Source organism: Corvus cornix, chromosome 1 (assembly GCF_000738735.6).
Source record: "Corvus cornix cornix isolate S_Up_H32 chromosome 1, ASM73873v5, whole genome shotgun sequence".
Lineage (NCBI taxonomy): Eukaryota > Metazoa > Chordata > Aves > Passeriformes > Corvidae > Corvus > Corvus cornix.
In genome coordinates, this window is record NC_046332.1 from 109670238 (window position 1) to 109691383 (window position 21146).

At 39.7% G+C, this 21146-nt stretch overlaps 1 protein-coding gene across 1 annotated transcript in view; it reads left to right on the top strand.

Moving 5' to 3' along the window:
• LANCL3 (LanC like 3) overlaps positions 1–20861 on the top strand; it is a 39117-nt gene extending 18256 nt beyond the window's left edge. Inside the window, exons 2-5 of the mRNA XM_039552066.1 lie at positions 10256–10379; positions 11405–11602; positions 12601–12808; positions 13867–20861. Coding sequence (XP_039408000.1) covers positions 10256–10379; positions 11405–11602; positions 12601–12808; positions 13867–14026 — 690 coding nt within the window. The 3' untranslated portion in view covers positions 14027–20861. The remainder of the gene's footprint in view (positions 1–10255; positions 10380–11404; positions 11603–12600; positions 12809–13866) is intronic.
• The last annotated feature ends 285 nt before the right edge of the window (positions 20862–21146 follow it).

Consider the following 21146-nt stretch of genomic DNA (forward strand, 5'->3'; position numbering starts at 1 on the left):
AAAAGCCATACAAATGATCTAATAGGTGAAGTGACTTTGAGAAATTGAAAAATAAAGTGCTGCATGAGGCTGAAAAGGCTCTTTTCCATTTGTGTGAGTGATTAAGATATGGTGTTACTTAAGATGAATTGAAGGATGAGCATCCTTAGAGATATTCTCAAGGAACTAGCAATCAATCTTCCTCTGTCCTCATCCTGTACTTTTAATTTATTGTATTACATAGTTGCTTTTAAGTGTAGTCTCTTATTTTTATTTGGTTTTTTTGGAGATCTCACATGAACAACATCTAATCACTGTTGTTGAAGCAAATGAAGCTTTAATGTTATTTACAATTGGAGCACGAGAATGGCATGATAAGCTGGAAATAGAGAAAGGTGGTGTGATCATAGAGGTTCTGTGCAGTAGTTTGGTCAGAGAGATCCCTCAGCGAAGGGTACAGGAGAAGAACATTTATTCATCCAAATAGGCTGTATACAAACCACTGACTGTTCTCTCCAGCCCAGGACCCACTAAATTTGGATATAGACTGTTCTCTTCAGACACAGCCAGCTAACATAGCCTATGGAGCCCAGGAGCTCTTTCACCTCTCTCGCTCTCTCTACCCTCTTTCCCGAGGCCAGTTAGGCCAACATCTCTGTTTCGTCCCACCTTTTGCCCTGTGTCACCCAGCTGTTCCTTCCCAACCCAAACAAGGAACACCAGCCAACCAGCAAGGACATAACTGCTACCAGGAGTGGAGTTTTGTTAATTGTGAAGTGACATACAGTGCTGTTGTCCCTTTGTCTTCCTTAACCAAACACCAGTTTAAAGGAACTTCACAGGTATTACCAGTTTCCCAGAGAAAACTAGACAAAGTTTCTCAGAGCTAAAATTTTGGAGGTGCACCAGAGATGTCCTCATTTCCTGTTACTCCTTGCCAACAGTGCTTTTGAGTAGCTGATTTGACTTCTCTCTTTAGTGACATCTTTAAAGTTAACTATGTCTTCATAAACTTGGCAGCTGTACAATTCATAATCTTAAGAACTCCTAGCCATGAACATTTCTCTTTGCAAATTTGTACTCCTCAGAAGTAAATACATTACTTTTTATTAGATCACTGGGTGTTCTCCTTTACAGATGAAGTAAAAGAATGAGGAAACTGAAGTGTCCAGTTGTTTCTGGAGACCTTCAAGTCATCCTCACTTATGGCTCATCAGATTTCTTTGGTCTCTAGATACAGTTGTCATTTTCATTTGTAGAGCTCTGAGCCTAGGTCAGCTTCCCTTTGACCAGTGTTAGCCTTTACTGACTGACTCGAGATCGAGTTCTGCCCATCTCATGCTGACCTGCAGATGTGAACTAATAAATTCCTTTTCCCAAGAGCAGCCTGCCTAAGTTCCTAGTAGCAAATGGTCATGCCTAGTTGAACTGGACTTGCATCACTTTTTAATGCAGACTAAAGGCACAGGTTTATGCAGTGTTTGGGGAGGGTCTCTCATTTGTGGTTACAAAGATTTTGTCTCTTGCCAGTTTCATGAATCCTGTTTCCTGCTGCTCTGGAGCTGGAAGAATGGATGGTACTTCTTATGCCTCTGCATAGATTGTGTTCATGAACCAGTCCAAGCACCAGCACAGCGTTGCTACCACAAGAAATGTCTGTGGAACAGATGAAGGCATGGAATCACTTCCAAAGAACCAGCAGACCCGCTGTTAGGGGGAAGTAAGCTGATCCAATATACACAGGCAGAGCAGATGTTCCTTGCTTAGTAGTGTTATAAATGGGATGGGATCCTAGGGCAGCACAGCTACAGCATGCTGGGCTCCCTGTTGCCCCAACTAGAGTGCAAGGTGCCCAGCTTGGACGGTGTTTGTCATCATAAAGCAGTCAGCACTGTCAGGGACACGTATCTGGAGTGCAGAAGGATAAATCTCCCATCAGGAATTGATAACTCTGTGCTGTGTTTTTGGCGTGAGCTAATTACAGAACTCACTCACTGATTTACTTTCTGACTGAGACTAGAGAGTCAAAGGATTTCCCACTGTGATGAAGTTTATACATGAATAATCTTCTTCCTACCTGTGAGGAGAGAATGGGAAGGAAAGCAGTAGCCATGCAGCAGTAATCTCCTGCTTATTTGCAGCTCTCATAAACTGCTCCAGTGTCTGATGAAGGAGTGGTTGATACACAGGAGCTCCAAACAAGGGTTTGGATTGCAGAAAGGTGATCTCTGATACTTCCATTTTAGCCAGTTCCCAGGGTCTGTGTCCTCATAATTGCTCAGCCATGCATTATGTGGCTAGTCAATAATAACAATGAAAAAGGAAAAAAAAGGATTTTACACGCCTCTTGAAAAACATTGGGGTAAAATTCTGTAATGTAAGAAAAAGCCTCTCCAAGCAGTGCTGGGTTTGTTTCTCACTTAATTTGCAAATCTTTTAAATGTTTTTAAACACGCTTTTCAATTCACACTCTTGAATTTGGGTGCAATTCTAGGGAGAGATGCTTGAAATTAAATTGTTGGCTCTCTGTGCTCTGTGGTAACTCTAACCCTCGGCTAGGCAGCAGAGAACATGCAGCTGGGGTGCAGACAGCTGCTGTTCAAAAGCGTCAACACAGGAGTGCATCCCAGGATACCTCATTTGTCCTGTGATCAGACTTGTCCTCCTGAGAAATGCCCTGCTGGCTTTGCTGCTGATCAGCCACCTTTGGTGTTGAGCTTTTGACGGGGTACCTGTCCTTCTGGGACCAGAGTAACAGAGCAGAGGAGGCTGCTGCTCTGCTAAGCTCTTTATTTCATAGTCTCACAGCTTTCTTGAAGGCAGAGTTCGAAGGGGGTTACATGATAAAGGCAAGCAGCAACAGCAACAGCAGGCAAAACCAGCTTCTTCTATATGCTCTATACTCTATATGCTCTGTACTCCAGACTCTATATGCTCTATACTCTAGACTCGATATTTTTTCTTACAGAAGTGTGGATTATATTTACTAATTGACCAACAAGATTAACACACAATTCTAGTTTTCCTTTTCTTAACCTATCCTGGTCTAATTCTAACAATCCTAAGTCTTGCACCAGTGTTACATAGGTATTACACAGATTTGTGTGTACAGTTTCTATCAGTTCTTATTGTTTACGTGAACACTCTGTCTAAAAAATGTGAACAGTATAATTCTATCTATATTTTGTCTGAAGTAAAGAATTCTGTGAAAATTGTTCTTGCTGCAGCAAGAACTGTGTTTAAGGTCTCTGCTACAGCTTTTTAACATTTCAGGTACTTAGCATATATTTCTACTAAAAGTTAAAAAATCTATATTTCTGTTTCACTTTGGTGTGGCTTCATGTATCTCCGCTTATCCAAAGGTTTTAATTCAACCCCTGTGCTTTGGCTTCCCTCTGGGCCTGAGTCCAGAGGAGCTTTCACTCCAACACTTTGGCTGATCAGGACCTCAGCTATAAGGGCAGACTGATACCTCCTCAATCATGGTGATTATCTGAACTGCTCTGATCTGGGATCTGTTCCTTGACATCCTCCCTGCTTCATTTCTCTAGCAGCAGAGAGCACAGTGGTTGTGCTTCCATACTTTTTTCAAGTAATTACTGTGATGAAGACCTGTTTTTTCCTTCCCAAGACCTAGGTGAGCCACTGTATTACAACTGGATAGCTGTATCCAGCCACACCCTGGTGCAGCAGAGTAAGAGGTGTTGGGAGCCTGAGTGTAACTAGGAGAAACTCATGTTTCCCTCTCTCTTCATTGACCCAGGATAGGGGGAGCTTGAAGAAAGGTATGGCAGCAACGAAAGATAGTCAGGTCTTCTTGTGCTTCCTCCCCTTCCATACCCACCCTCTCCCTTCCCATTGTCTCTGCTGGGCATTGTGATTTGTCCTAAGAACACCTAGGGAGAAATGTCCTAAGAAAAGAATACCATGCACAAATTTCAGGAGGAACTATGTGGTTGCTTGCATAAGTACAGAATCCCATAAAAAAGGAGGCTGGAAAAGACCTCTGGGATCATTGAGTCTGACCTGTGACTGAACACCACCATGTCAACCAGACCATGGCACTACATGAGTCTTTCCTTAAGCATTTCCAGGGACAGTGACTCCCTGGGCAGTCCATTCCAATGTCTAATCATCCTTTCTGTGAAGAAATTCTTCCTAATGTCCAACCTAAGTCTCCCCTCGTGCTGCGTCAGACACTGTCCTCTTGTCCTGTCGCTGGTTGCCTGGAAGAATAGGCCAATCCCCACCTTGCTACAACCTCCCTGCAGGGAGTTGAATGCATTCCAGGGATGGGGGAGCTGTGATTATTGCCACTGACTGTGGTACACATCAGCCTGCAAAAGGCTGTAAAATGCTGCTGGAGATTGGGCCATCTGGGCACTCCTCCAATTCCTACCTGGTGTTCTTATCTTGGGACAAATCAAAATGCCCATCGGTGACAATCACAAGGGAGAGAAGTGTGTGTGGAGGATGCACATGAAGACTCGAATGTTGTCACCCATCACAAAAGTCCAGTTGTTGTTTTTTTCTTTGAAACTCTTCATTTTTAAGTGGAGACATAAGGAACTGAGATGCTCATTGCACTTGACCAACTGTGTAGGAGCACCAGCTGCTCTCAGCCAGCCACATGTCTACAGTGAGAGTTGTGCTCCATCCTTTTTGCAATACTTCATGTTCTCCTTCTGAAGGACAGGTTTAACAGCAGAATTTGGTGGGTTTAGTGCTACACAGTCCTGGCGAGTAGCACCTGATAACAAAATATCAGCTTTGTCTTATCTACCAGTAATCTGATTCATCAGGAATAAAGGCAGCTTTCAGTTTCTGACTGGAGTCATGATTAGTGACCCACAAAACAGGACAGGATTGGCTTCACTGTTTCCGTGGTGCTGAGGCAAAGAGCAAGCCCCAACCCCCCCCAAATTTACATGTTAAAAACAAGCAATGCCATTGGAATCTATAGGGAAGTCTGACTTACTCGAGATTGCAGTCAAGTACCATTTTCCAGTGAACTGACAGTCACTGCCTTTCTGAGTCTGAACACACTGCCATGTAGTTGTGTTAGTATGAGAAATTCGGGGAAGTACACTCTCAAGACAATACATGGTGCTGTTACAGCATCAAACAGACTGCATTAGGAACACTACTTCTGGAACTAATCTAATATATTGACCAAAGTTTTCAGGACATTCAAAACCATATGTTTTTTATCTTTAAAAGAAGGGTGTCCTTGACAATGCTCGTGAGGGAAGCAAACTCATGAGCTTCTGTGTCTGTCCACTTGGAGCTGGGTTTCCCACTGTGCCACAGGAGAGGTACATCAATCAAAGTGGAATAACACTAAGGGGAGGCAGACCCCTGTTTTGTACCTGCTACTCTTCCATGGCTTCAGGTGTTACCATTGTCTGAAAGGCAAAAACCTGGCTGTGACTTTGCATGGAAAGGTTCCTAAACAATGCCCATCCCTGTCTTTGGCAGAAAAAGATCAAGCTTAAGGAATGAGCTTAAATGTCATGTGCTGTAGTAAGTATCATGAAATTACCAAGTTGACTGTAGTGTCTGCTGTCCTGCTGAACACAAATATGTATGCCCTTTTTTGCAGCATTTTGGGTTATTATGACTAATTCACAAGCTCCCTCTGCTGGGCTATCAGCATAGGAGAGCAATGGCAAAGCTCCTGTTATTTGCAGACTGACCCATTTTCTTCAGCTTATTTTGACAATTCGTACAGCATCAGAAAAAGTGTACAATCAAATTCATGTAAATGGCTTTTTAGAAGTGTGTCAGAGAAAGGTTTGATGTGTTAGGTGCATAATAAAATGGTTTTATGTGCATAGAAGGTTTTTTCCACAATAATGTAAATGTAGCTGTTACCTCCTGAAAGTGCTCATGCATCTATCAAAAGATAATGATACTTGGATTCAGTAATGCCTTCTGTTACAGGAAAGAGCTCTAAGGAAATAAATACAGATCTGTTAAAAGAATTAAAAGCTTACAGTCATCTAATACACTCCATGCAGTATGCAGTTTGATGTAGCAGTGGTTTTCAGAATGAGCCAAGGGGTTTGTACAAGCATTCAGAGGAATGAAAAAGTGCTGAAAATGTTACCCTAATCAGAAGAGCTTGTCCTGCTGCTTTCTGCCTAATCCTCAAGGTCAAGATTTCTGTCTACAGTTTTCAAAACACAAGTGTGGGGCTTAGCACTGTCATAACCGGTAATTGTGAAATCTCTTTTAATAGGTTAAAAGGAGTTGTGAAATTATTGACTTCCAACTAAACAATCTCAGGGTGAGAGATTGCTAACAAAAAACAGAATGATTGCTGTAGACACAGCACTTCCTGGCTGGCTTTTAACAGGGATTTACTGAATAAAGGACCTGCCTTAAATAATTCACAAAATTGCGCAGTGCCTTTATGGGAAAAGGCATGTTGTCTGCAGTGGCACCAGAGAAAAATTGAGAGACTTTATGAACAATCAAAGTGGCTTTTTTACTGCAAGTCAGGCTCCTAGACACGGACAGTGGTAGAAATAGAAGGTATTGTAGTGCTACTGATGTGTTGTGCTTAAAGTAACAGGTATATGGGAATGTAGCTGTCACCAGTGGGAGTGGAGCAGTTATTTGGCAGCACTCAGCATCACTGAATAATGATGTAAAACAAAATCTAAAGAACTCCAGTGACCAATTGATACAGAAACTGCAGGGGGTATGTGGAATGCATGTATTCCAAACTTCAATCTAGTGAGGAGACCAAAATGAACATTTCTAACATCAACTGAGGCAAACTCACCTAAAGTGGGCAGGCCACCTAGACTTAACGTGGAAAAGGAACATGTGTGTGATAAATAGCTGAAAGCTTAGGAGGGGCTTTTTACATGGGCAGGTAGTGATAGGACAAGGGGGAATGGCTTTAAACTGAAAGCAGGCCAGTTTGGTCTAGATACTAGGAAGAAAGTCCTTGATGTGAGTTGTGAGGAAGTTGTTCAAAGCCAGGTTGGATGGGGTTTGGAGAAACCTGGTCTAGTAGAAGGTGTCCCTACCCGTGCTGGGGCACTTGGAACTAAACCGTCTTTAAGGTGCCTTCCAACCCAAGCCATTCTGTAATTCTATGGTAGAACAGGTTGTGATGCCTTTAAAAATACGAAAAGGAATTAGCTGAAATTTTAAAGCACTAGCAATGTATCTGTTGGTGTCATTAGTCTTCCATTCAAGTACTGACATGCTTAGAGAGTAATTTTACATATGCTCCTATTAAATGACATTCAAGAATTTTCTCAAAATATGTATCTTATCTCAGGCATGAAATTCTTGTCTAGGTAGCATATTCTCATATTGGCTTTATTTGCATCAAAGCATCTGACAGCTCCAGAGGATGTTATATCAGTATACAATGTATCCTTTCAAAGCCTTGAGTATGATCAGTCTGTTTCTTTTCTGTCCCTGATTAAACATTGCTTCAGTAATTCCCAGGGGCAAGGAGTCATTGTGACTACACTGAACTGAAAATGAAGTTTGTAAGACCACAGTTGTGCTGTCTGTGGTTATGATTAGTGTATTTTATGATTTTTGTTTTGGTAATAAGATTTAGCTGTTTTATTAAAGTGTGCTGTGAGGGAGCATACAGAGACAAGCCACAGAATTTTTTTTTTTGGTAAGGTGACAGAAATCTAAGGGGATTTTAACACAAAATTGGTTGAAATATAATGTGTCAGACCAATGGAGATCTTAAATGGGATTGCTGATTATTCAGCCTTTGGCAGGCAACTAATAGTGATGGTAAGTGAGAGTTTCTGTTCCAGCCACCCATTTCCCAGAATAAGGAGCAAATGCAAATCCTTCATATTTGTTCTGGGAAACAGGCAGCAGCCCTAGAATTAATGTGGATTGAGGGACTTAGGAAGAGGTATTTGTAGTCAACATAAAGATTTTTTTATTTAGCTGTTAGTTAGGACACATCTACCTGGTGTAAGCCCAGAGGTAAGTCTGAGCAGCCAGAAATAAGGCTGTTTTCAAGATACACAGGTCATTTTCTTTCCCATTTTCTTTGGTCATGTGGAAGTGGATCAGGTGGGTTGATTTCTGCCATCCATTCATGATTTTAAATACCATTTTTCGTCTGTCTTTGCACATGGGCTGCTTTTGCATTCTGAAAAAGAGGTGATATTCATTAGCATATTTCATTATGCCAGCCAAAAGGGTATATACTATGTATAGATGTAAGTATTCACAGTGCTTAAGTGTTTTGACTTTTTACACTTACTTTATATTAAAAAACAGTGAACAGTGCATTCCTCTCTAGCTAATACTTCTTTATGCAGCACTCTGAAAGGCTGGATTTGGATAGAAGTTTATATCCATTTAAAATACACATTCAGCATTCTAAAATAGTCATTAGTTCAATTTAAAAATTAAATGTGCCAAACATAATAATAAGCTTAGCAAAACAGGCTTTGTATTGAAAGCTAGTTGATAATATTAAGTGAAGGAATCATTACATACAGAAAGTGAACTGATTAAGATTTTTCTAATCCACATGCCTTTGCCTTTCAGAATTACAATTAGTAGACCTTATCTTTCACATTTATTTTTAAAAGGTGACCTTATTAATGCTTTTACAAGGTATGGAATTTGGAAGAGTAGGTGCCAAATTTCAAGACAGTCAAGTGAGAGTTCTGGAGAGAATTCAGTGTTTCTCACCGTGTCTTTGCTCTCCCATTTCCTTTGGATTCAAACCATCTCTTTAAATTCTGTGAAGGTAAAACAATTAATTTAAACATTACTGGAAATGAGTGAGATTTCCAGATGTTAATGGCTTATTTAATTCTACTGCAGTAACATTAAAGAACACTAATCAAAATCAGAAGTAGATTGTTCTCCAGGTTGTACAAATATCAGAGTCATTTGGAGCAAGGTTGTAATAAAATCCCTTGTTATCAGGGAGCAAGGTGAGACACACAAACAAGATATTTCAGCCATTAATTTTCAGTCAAGTTTTAAGTGAAATTAATTATCTGCAGCATCTTGTGCAGTCCAAATGAGAGAATATAGTTCAAAACAGATGTTGTTTCCATATTAAAACTATCAGTATTTTTTAAACTTGAAGAACTAATTGTAAATCCTATATAATTAAAATTATAGCAAACCCAAATGTGTACAGAATCATTTCAAAGATATTCTAATATTCCAGTTAATTTTAGGATTGCCATTTGTCTTGTCAAGAGTATTTGTACAGCCTTTTCCTTTTTTCTTTTTCTGTGTCATTTTACTTTCTTTCTTTCTCAGTTCTGTTTTCACAAGTTGAAATATATTTCTTCAAAGTACTGCTGCCATATGAGCTTTCCCCTAAAGCCAAAACACTGCTTCAGTTAAATTACATAATTGGCCTAGGTATTGGTCAGTAATGTCCAGGTGTGGCTGACACAGGAGATTGCTGATGATTGCAGTGAATTGCATGTAATTAGAGTTGTAGTTAAAACATCTAAAACTGATTTCTCACTGAATCCTTTAGGTCATTAACGTGGAAAAGTTCATGTCTCATGAAATACAGGATTTGTCAGTCTTACTTTGACACCTCTAAGAGTAAGGCACTAGTCATTTTTTGGACTGCATTAAAGGCAGCATTGGCCTGTTTATGATGCTTAAGTCCCACAAGAATAGGTAGCCTATCTTCATAGAAGCCTGTCTTGCACTTCATTTTTCTAAGCATTTTCTGTACTAAGAAAGGCTGATTCTTTTACTAAGAGGTTTCTGAACCCTCATATATAGTAGTGATTTTCAGTAAAATTTAGTACCCTCTTCCTTGCTTCCTTTTTTTTTTAATCTTATCTGTAGAAAAATCTGTCTAGGTTGGTGTGTCCCAGTAAAGCCTGTAGCATTTACTTCTTTAATCTTTCCCTTTGTCTTCTCCTAATGCTTCTTCCCCCAGTCTGGAGGCTGCTGTTCTGCCTCTTGCCTGCTGCTTGTTGTCAGCTTCCATCAGACTGAAGGATCTCTGGGAAGAAAAGACTCTTAGAGGGCCTCTTTTCACCTCATCTGTGCAGCTAAAGGTTTGACATTGACTTCCTGAGACAGGATGAAACTCTGGTTTTGAGAAACATTATGTAAATCAACTGTGTTATGTAAGGAGCTCTTAATAATGATGTACATTACAGCATATTTATTAGATTAAAGGCAGTACTTCATCCTGTGCACTGGCAAAAAAGCAGAGTCCTGAAAAATGTCTTAAAGAGTGAAATCATTGTAACAGACTTGACGTTTGTTTGATGTTTCTGTTTAGGTGCTGACCGCAGCACAAATTAAATCCATTTGCCTGGCCATACTAGAATCAGGAAAACAGTATGCAGTGAAGAAGAGAAAACCAGTCCCACTCATGTATTCCTACTATGGAACGGAGTATCTTGGTGAGTAAAACACACCAACACCTCTGAGAGTGGTGCTGTGTGGAGATGCTGAGCTAGCAGGCACTTCAGAAACAAAAAACATAGAATCTACAGTGTGGGATTTCTCCTGAGCCAGTTGGGACCATCCAACCTCCTAAAACTGTGAAGTGGGACTGAGGAGCTGGAGGGAAGGGCTGATGCTGCTGAGCTCATTCCCTCTTCTTTCTGCCCTGGTAAATCTGCCTTGCCAGCAGAGGCTGTGAGAGGTGTGGTGTCCGTGCCTGTATGGAGCAGGTTACTCAGGGCACTGTCAGGGATTTTCTCTCTAAGCTGCTGTTGCCATGCCGGGACTGGCAGAGCGGTTTTGGCCGTAGCAGTGCGACTCAGGCACGAGGTCATCTGCTCCCCTCATGGGCAGCTTAGTTGGAGCTCATCTGAAGCAGTGGTGAAAGGCCACTGAGCAGCTCCCTTATGGGTTTCTCAAAGCACAGTATCACTGCAGCAAGTGTGAGCTTGGTTCACAATTCCTTGGCAGGGGAGCAGAGAGCGCAGTCACTGAGCAGTGTGTTCCACAGACTCTGGCAGGTACAGACAGTTCTTGCACGGAAATTTAGGTGTTAGGTCACTGATACTGTCTGTCAGTAACTGGGAAATACCCATTTATGGCCCAGTTTCAATTTGCATTCAACAAAGACTTCAAGATAATGGCCCAGATTCAGCAGTCAGTCAAGAGGAGTAACACCTTGAGACAGAATGCAGTTCAGGTTTGGTTTAACTTCACACAGTGAGATTCAGTCATATCAGAGTGAGAGCAGAAAGAATTCATACATATTTTTGCAAAGTTAGAGGAACTAGAAATGACAGAAGTAGTAAAATATGGTGTTATGCACCTAGAAATATTTTATTCCAAGCACTATTCTAATATGCATAAAGAAGATGAAGGAGCTCTGCATTTGACAAGGAAATCTCTCCCAAGGGAAAGTTGCAATGAGGTGGAGACAGGACCTAAGCCCACCCTCTAATTCAATTGTTTCTACTCTTTACAGGTGCAGCACATGGGCTGTCCTCAATCCTGCAGATGTTGCTCTCCTATTATGAGTACCTGCAGCCAGCAGACCAGGAGCTCGTGTGGCAGAGCGTGGATTTCCTGATGGACCAAGAACAGAACAGCAACTGGCCCCCTGAGCTGGGGGAGACAATCGAGCGGGAGAACGAGCTGGTACACTGGTGCCATGGAGCTCCAGGTTCTTTTCCCACTGATACTATGAATAGCCAGATGTCGATCACATTGCTTTTCCACATTAGGTGATTCCATGTAGAAGATAATCTCAGGTTAAATTCAGCCAAAGTGACAAAATCCCAAGGGACGTAAAGAAGTTAAACATAAGAGATGTGCAAATGCAGTAATTGCTATTGTTCTTCCCCAGTAAAACCTGTATCCCGTCACTATTCTTGGGTAATAAGACAGATGTAGCTTTCAAGAACACTTCAGCTACTTCAGTGTTTGTTAAATTCAGACCACAAGTGAGCTAAACATTTCCTTAGGCACTTGAGTTGGTTATTTGTTATGTGCATTCTCATAAGGTTACCATGAACTGAGCTGTGCGGTGCTCTGGTGAAGATTATGATTAATTTATTTAAATCACCTCTAAAAATAAGCCAAATCGCCTTTTTTTTTTTTTTTTTTTTTTTTTTTTTTTGGTAAACAGAAGTTAGTATGCATAACTGCATATAACTAGAATAAAACTGTGTGGACCTCATTGGGGGGAAAAAGGGAGTTTCTTTTTCTCATGTAGTAAAAAATGGCATCTGTTGCCAGTGTAAGAAATTATCTTGCCCATCCTTGTGTTTCTGTCAGTTTAAGCAGGTGTGATGAATGGGGATTTGAAACCAATAGAAGACACTGCTAAGAATTTACTGTTTAAAGTCAAAAACATGACTGTGTTTTAAAATGATAAAAGTCTGGGAATGTTAGAGTAAACCCTGAAATTCAATAATGCCTTGAAAAGATTCAGAGTGCTGTTGTCGCAGGGGTGGATAAGTACATCTTGCTGTGTGTCTTTAGCATAGCAGATACTCCCCCCTCCACACGGAGCATTTAGAGGCAATGTTAGAGGCAGTGTTGACATGTGTAGAGCACAAGACTGAAGATTTTTAGTGCATTAATCTTTCTTTTCTTACATGTTCTGTGAAACCCTTGGTGTACCTATTACAAAAGTCAATCTTGCTGCTCTTTTCCTAGGCATTGCATATCTTTTTGCCAAAGCTTACCTGGTTTCCAAGAAGCCTCAGTATCTGGACACTTGTATCCGCTGTGGAGAGCTTACCTGGCAGAAGGGCCTGCTGAAGAAGGGCCCTGGAATATGCCACGGGGTGGCTGGTAGTGCTTATGTGTTCCTGTTGCTGTATAGGCTCACTGGGAACTCAAAATACATATACAGGGCACAAAGGTTAGCATTCCTGTCTTCTGGATTTAGGGTAATACCAGAAAGTTTCCGGAACATTTACAGAGTAGAGTCTGATCACCAGCCTTGGATGTAACCCAAGTGTTGAAGCTTCAGGGTCAATTCTAGCCAGGTTGTGGGGTGGGTGCACTCTGTGGGAGCTCTGCAGTCTGGTTCCAGGCTGCCTGTGGTGGGAGAACATTGGGTTCTCCCAGGCTCCCTCCCTGCCCGAGAGCCTGCGTTCCTTCAGAGGGAACTGGGCTGGATGTGGAGAAATGATGTTCATCCAGGGCTCATCCTGATGTGATGACAGAACTCAGACAAGTTGTGTACCTAGGTCCAGGAGCAGAGTAAAACATGATTTGTTAGGTTTTTTTCAGAGCATTTTTTAACAGTATTCCATATTACTAGAAGTGGAAAGTAAGTGTAGGATGTGGTGTGCAGTTACTTTATATTTTTTTTTAATTTATCATTCCCACCTTTAGCTTAGCTAGTGGGGTTAATTCTATTTTGTCTGGATGCAAGCACATGTGGTCCAGTGAAAATTCTGTCATGGTGCTGCAATTATCTTTAACTATGTATCTCTAGTTTACTGTGCCTGTTTAAAAACATAGTATTCAATGTTACTGTTTTCCTTACAGCACAGAATAACAAGGGGAAGTGGTATAGCAATTAGGATGACTGATTTTCAGCCATTTGCTTATTTTTTAATTTGTGTAGCTATTTCAGCACTACAGAATTTCTTGTCTTGATGTGAAACATTGCTTGCATCCTAAAACTTATCAAAAAGTATTTGTTTAATGATATGTTTTACAGAAGTCAGAAAAAGTTTATAGCTCTTAAACAAGCATAATGCATGCACAGATTGCAAAGGTTTGTCTCTTCTGGATCTAATGGACCTCAGTTTCTTGTGGAAATTGGATAGTGTAAAATTTGCAGAAAAGGTTAAATACTGATCATTCTGGTTTTTTTAATTATTGAACGTTATTAAAATGATGCTTCCAAACAACAAGTAGACTGAGAGGGACATCAAGTAATAACAAACTCTTTTTTCTCTCTCTTAGGTTTGCAGAGTTCTTATTTACAGAAGAATTTAAGTCTGGTTCCCGGGCACTAGAAAGTGTATATAGTCTCTATGAAGGTTTCTCAGGAACTGTGTGTTTCCTGACTGACTTGCTGCAACCCAACCAAGCCGAGTTTCCTCTCTTCAGTGTCTTTGTCTAAAGACTGATGTTCTTCAGAGCCACATCCCGGTGGTGATGGGAGAGGGCACCTGCAGTTTCACTTACTTGTCCAGACAGGCTATTTACAAAACGAGCCGGGGTACCACTAATGCTAGCCTTAATGTAGCTGGGAGTCAGATCAAAAAGAAAATACACTGGGGCTTGGGGGGTGGGAAAGTGTGTGGTCAAAATAAATGGGTCAGTGGGGAAAAAACCCATGGGGAACTAACTGAATCATAGATATTTATCTAATTATTCAAGTGAGAGAGAAGGGGGCATTATCAAACTTTAATTTGGTGAAAAAAAGGCAAGCTAGATTTGCAGGATCATGCAAAGAAACAGTGATGCACCCAGTAGGTTTAAAAAGAGTCCTGCAAAAACCATTTGTGGAGCAATGCACTTATTGGGGAGGGTGTTGTAGACATGTCACTGCACTCCACAAAGGCAAAATCTGGAATTTTTTTTTACCTAAACCCCATCTGCTAGTTTTAGTAACATGTATTAGGAATACCTGTATCTTGGAGCTCTTTGGTCTTTATATGATACATATAATGGCAGTTCTGTAGATAGCTATGTGTTCAGGCTGCAGTTTCACAGTTCATCTCAGCAAGTGGGGTCTCACGTGTGTAAATTAGCACCGAATTGGACCCTTCGTTTTAGAGCTCAGTCTGTGGCAAGGAGCTGGTCTCCTTTCTGATCTACTGAAACTGTGTCATGTCTTGTTGGTGTTTTCCCAGTCACATGGAAGATAGGTGGAGCCATGGAGAAGACTTGGATTGAAAAGTTCTGTAGCAAAGATACAGCAGGCAGATGCTTTCTTCATGGTACAGCATTGCTAGATAAGTATTGTTCAGTGATACAAAAGCTTCCTTTAAAACTTAATTACTTATAGCAGCATTTCTGAACAGTACCCTAAGTATTTCAGACGATGGAAAACCTATTTTCCTTGAGAAATTCTTCACTAAAAACCCTGCAAAGTGAATACAATCCTGGGATGGCATACTGATCCTCAGAAAAAAACTGATAACAAAACTCAAAATTGCTTCTTTTCCTAGTTAACAAAACCATGTATATGCCCAAATGATTTTTAGCTAGAAAATAATTTAGATAGAAATAAATGGGTTGCTCAACAGTAGTTGCACTAGCACTTAAAGTTGCAATTATATTCTGTTTTCTATGTATTATAGATATGATGATGTGGTACTTGAAAGCTAAAGAAAACACTAACATAGATTTGTACTAAAAAGTAGAAAATTAATATCTGTATTTAAAATATATTTACTATTTATGTCTTTATTTTTATTTATATGGGAATAATATCTGTAAAGACAAATCAGGAAGACCAATATGTCACAAATTGAAGTTAGAGAGAAAAAGCTGCTGTACATGTACTGCCAAACAAAGCAGTGTCTCTTCCTGCATTCTCAGCTGGAGGAGATTACAATTTCTCTATTTTTAATGCCTAATGGATTAAAGTTCCCATTTCATTTCAGTGGGCTTTGATCAGGCTATAAGCTGGAGCCGGGTCTTGCAATCCTTCCACATTTTAATATAATAATCCCATTCCTGGTTTTGCCACTGTTATTTTAATGAGATAGCTTGCATTATTATGAGCTGCAGATAAGGATTTCTGTTACTTTGTCTTGCACTGTGCAGCTTTAATTAATTACTTAATCATAGAAATAACCATATTTCATTGGTGAATAAAGCAGTGCAGTTCTGTATCAGTTTGACCAGAATTTAGGTATCTTTTAACGAATGGAAATGTTAAAATTCAATATACATTTATGTGTTTATTAAAACACATAAGTTAAAAGGTTAGATGGTCTTTTAAGAAAGCCACTAATGTCACTAACTTGGTTACTCTGAGCAGTGAGATGTGTGCACACAGAAGGGTGAATTCCATAGGGAGAGTGTACACATGAGGCTGAATCAAAAAATCAGTGGAGATGTGAGTGTGCTCTGCCCAGCCCTGTGGAAATGCTCCTGTTAGAGCAGAGCAAAGTCAATTGTCAGTAGTGAAGATCCCAAACCCATTAGGATCTTTTATCTAGTTGGTTCCTGCAATGCATTTGGCTCATATATTTCATAACTGGAACCTTCTTAAACAAAAGTTTAAGGAAGGTAAAACTTGGCCTATACATTTCTTCCCTGTGGTCAATCACTTTTCAGTCTCAGTTTTTATTGTAGGGTGATGTCACTCAGCTCAAACATGTAAGTAGTAATATTTGTGCCACTGCATTTAAATAGCTCCTGTAATTGTGTTCTGTCTTACTGGAAGACAAAGAAATAGGTTCTGCTGTGATACAGACTCACACTTTAGCAATCCTTCATTTATTGCTAACCCTTATATTTAGAGATGCAAACATAAACGAAAGCTGTCTTATGTTTTGAAAACTACACCCTAAAAGGAAGCCCAAACAACTCCGAACTTAAGCCTTAGCAGAATCTACACATCACAGTAGTAATCATGATGTTTTGATTTTGTCCCCAGTGCCTATTCTTTAGTTATCAGTGGGCCACAACTGTTAATGTTTCCACTTAGTTATTTTTTGGGAGTGTCTTGAAAATGAAAACCATTGCCAAAATCTTAATAAATCCAAAGCATTATAAATCAGTAACTTAGATTCAGACCAAGTTATGAGTGCTGATACTATAACATATACCACATGTATATTAAAACTTACCATAATAGCAGTAGATAAAATCATTCTGTTTTATTATACTTAACTTCTAGTGGCCAAGTTTGCATTTATTTTTAAATGTGATTCTTCATAAGTGCCAGGAAATAAACATTAAGAGCTCAGTGTCAGTTTTCTAGTGGTTTTTCCTGTGTGTCTCTGTAGAATTTCTTCCAATTCACATTTAGAGGAGACTCTGATCTGCTCTGTGTTGTGATCAACAGTACATGCAAAACAGATCTTCTGTCCCCATTCTCTGTGTATGAAGCCACATGTTTTGGCTTCCTGAGAGAAAGAAAACAGTTATTTGAATAAGAGTTAGTCCATTCAACAATGAGAAAACCCATGGAACCACCCAGTTTTTGAAATCTAGATCCCAAACATCTCTGCAGGTTATGTGAGTTCGGCGCTGACTCTGGCAAGGGCAGCACACAAACATCCAGTCTCATGGGATACATCTGGTAAAAATCTTGGAACATAATTGTTCCTCTTATCAGACATGGCAGTTTGAGCTCACTCTTAGAGATTTGTGGCTTTTCTTACCTGACCTGGATGGGTAAGGTGGCTACTAGATGTGCTGCAGTCACAGCTCCTAAACACAGTGCAAATACACCCCAGAGCTCTGCAGAAAATGCCACTCATTAAATGAGCAGGGTTTTTTCATCTTTTCCCTCTTTATTGTCTATCTCATTTTTTTCTCTGTACTGTATATGCTGTTACAAATGTGCTGTTGCAACCTTTGTTTGTTTTTAAGACATTGACAGGAAAGCAACCTGAGTAGGGCTGTCAGCACTTTCCAGTGTAACAGAAAGTAAGGTCCTCTGTGTACCCTTCTTCCTGCTTTGAGAAATCGATCGTGCAGCCTTTGCTAGACGTTCTCCATGGGATGCTGTCTCCTCCTGCTCCCAGACTGGACCCTTATGGACTGAAAAATGTATTCCTGTACAGATTCTGCCATGGTGCTGTGACAAAAGTGTGTTATGGGAAACTTGAGAAGCCTCTTTCAAAGTGTAAAACACAGTAACTATGTCATGTTTGCACATTAGTTTCTTGGTTGTGTTTAGTTTCTGAAGTGTAGGCAATAGGAATTTAAGTGATATAATAGTATTTCTGATTATGCTGTTAAAGCAAAGAGGATGCATTGTGTGGGTATTGGTGCTTATTTGTGATGTACCTGTGTTTGTGTGGTGCTGTTTGTGAGTAAAGCTGTAGATTACACATCAGTTTAAGGAGCTACACACTGTTCATGACTTCTAGCCTGCCATCCATAGATTACTGTGAGGGAATAATTTTGAGGGAAACTAGATCTGTAGTATCCAGATTTATTGATTTCAGGATTCATAGAACCAGATGCAGTAAGTTTTATCAATAGTACAGTTCTAACAAATACATCTTTATTTCTACCTGCTACTCACAACTTCTCATCGTAATAACGTGTTTATTTTGTGCCACTGCTTTCAATATCTGCTTTGTTTGCATCGTTGTTGCCTTCAGTTTCCCTTCCTTTGTTTCCCAACCTATGAATAACTTGAGGAGGCTGAAGAAGCAGCCCAGGTCTTTTGTTCTTGAAAATAAGATTGATTCATTTTCCTTAAGCAGGGTGTTGTATTAACTTGCATTACATTGTTTAATGCTCCCAGATGGTCTCTTCTCACTGGCTGTGCCATTTCCCACCTGCTAAGGAAAAATCAGTATCATGTGTTACAACTGTCACTGGAGTTTACATCATTAAATAAAACAGAGACTTTGTGGGGAGCATGGTCACTTCTCCAGTATTTCAGTTCTGTTAGGACAGTCGAAACCAAGTGAAATGGCTAAACATTCCAAAATACACTTTTAAATAGTTCTGGGAAATATACATAAGTGAATGCAAGTAAAGGGATCACCTTTATTGCTTCTCTGTCAAATTAAGTAATGCCACTTTGATGTTCTAATACTGATTATATATGGACATGGAAAAAATATGACAAGAATACTGATTGGGTTTTTTTTAATACTGTGGAAAAAGTGAACTGTAGATCTCTGCTGTATTCAGAAATGTAGAGGGGCAATATGTGGAAATGGAAACTTTGATAAGCAATCAAGTTTTTGTACTCATATAGTTTTCTGCATATACAGTTAAAGCATCTGCCAACATATTGCATGTTTTATGCCAACAGTGACCTATTTTAATGTATGCATGCATTTTGAGAATATATCCTTGTTCTTTGGATCTCTGAGGTCTGCCAGGTAAATCTCAGGTGCAGTAATCTCCTACATACCTTGAATATTCACTGGCATGAGTGCATATTCTAATCTGTAGGAAGATTAGTATATCAGGACTAAAATTGCCCTATAGATTTTCAAAGAGTAATCTTTCTCTGAGGAACTACATTGATAGCAATTGCTGGCTAGCAGCATAGCCTGGACTGCTCTGAGAAGACATTTCAGTTTATATAAATATGTCTTAGACTAAGCAGTAGCAGCAGAAAGCTAAATTGAAAAGAAATAAGAAAATGACCAAAAATCCCACTATAAGGGGAACAACATACTTCAAAGCCATAAGCCAAAAATGCTCAGGGCCCACAAAACAATACAGCAATTTAGGGATGTGAATAGGCATTTTCCAAGGGAATAGCAGTGTTTCATTGCACAGGTAGTGGTACAACAAGCACTGTTCAGGTTTCAGCTGCCTTGAACAGCACTTCATTGTCATTATAGCAAAGTCATCAAATGTTGAAAAACATTTGCCTGTGAAGGAGTTGCCTGTAGCTGAACCCACTGCCTACTCCTGTCTGTTAATGGAACAGAATTGATGTGCACTATCCATGATGAGGCAGTTTAAAGAAATACATTCAAGAAGCCAACAAGCACCAACTTTTCAATCTGTCTTTGAATTATTAAACCTTCTGACTAATTTTTACTGTCACCGTTGGTCCTATACCCCGGATATTTGAAATTCTACATCATGCTCTCAAAAAAAATTCATTTATAAATAGCAATCTGCTTGAAAATACAGACCATATTTATTTTTAATTCTTAGAAGGGAGTCTCTTGACTTTGTTCATTGCATGACTCAAAGAGAAGATGGAGGCATTTAGGTCAAGTATGGCAATACCAACCAGAATGGCAGAAAATCAATTAAAAACTCATTTTGCCCAGTGGCTTAATGATATTTGAATAAAAGAGATTTTATAGTGTACTGATATTCAGCAACAGCATTGTAGGACTATGTAGAAGTCCTTAAGTCAGTTATATCCCATAGGGAATAGAAAACAGATTCTAGTCAAACATGTATTTTTACTTCATATAGAAGAGAAAGGCTGTCTGACCGGAAATTTAACTCTGCTTCTGTCTTCATTACCATGACCACACATGAGAGAAGAAGGATTTTCTTTAACAGTGGCCTGATTCTGCCACTGAATTGGCCTCCTGCCCTCATTTTAAGGGCCTGATAAGCGACCTGCTGATGTCAGTGATGAACATCCACTTGATTCCAGGCATGTAAGGCAGCTCCTTCCACACGTGTGAAGCAGGGGTAAAACTATGTCATTCCAGACCCCAAGCCTACAAACTTTCCTTTACACATGAGTCCCATGGAGTTAGTAAGACTTGTTTGTACAGTATGAGGAAAGCACAGATGTTTGCATATGCAGGGCCCTATTTGATAGCAGTTTATACACATTTTATCTCAATATCTCTGCAATATACATGAATACCAATACAAATAAAAAGTACAGGGAACTTAAATGGCATTATTTCTTGTCTAGTTTGTGTTGGTGACACTTGATTATTAGGTATATTCCAGTGTGTGATGTTCATTCCTTGAGTATGTGCCACACCCTAGATTGGTTTCTCAGTGTTACAGCCATTCACAGCCGTGATGTGGTACAGGCCTGTAGAATCAAGGTTGATTTGATTCTTTAGAGATGCACCTTATTGGTTGAAAGCAGGACCCCTGCTTTTCTAATATTTTAAACACTGTGATCTTTCAGAATGTGTTTATTGTATTAGTTTTGTATTGTAGAATATGATAGAAACTAGATTTTATAGCTTTTTAAAAGCAGTGATAATACTAAGCTTCATAGTGGCAGAACAAACTGTGTATATCCATATTATGAATATTAAAGCTGTGATTATATTTTGCCTTAAATAAAAGTCCAACCTTGAACAGTATGATTTTGCATTGGATTGTTTATTTCTGTACTTACCTTTCATAGTGCTGGGAAGTCTTCCTTCCAGAATAGTCATGACTCAGTGCTCCAAAAGCTTTTCAGTGGTTATCAAAAGTAAAATAAATCATTTTAGAATGAGATAAATCATCCAAGCTGCGCACAGTGCTTAGGTAAAACACCTCATGGTAGTTTCCCACAAGACAAGACAGGTTGTTTTTGACCTGTAGATTAAAGTTTCCCACTCTAGGTATTTATTGTCAGTCTGCTTAAATCTCAGTTTTCATGG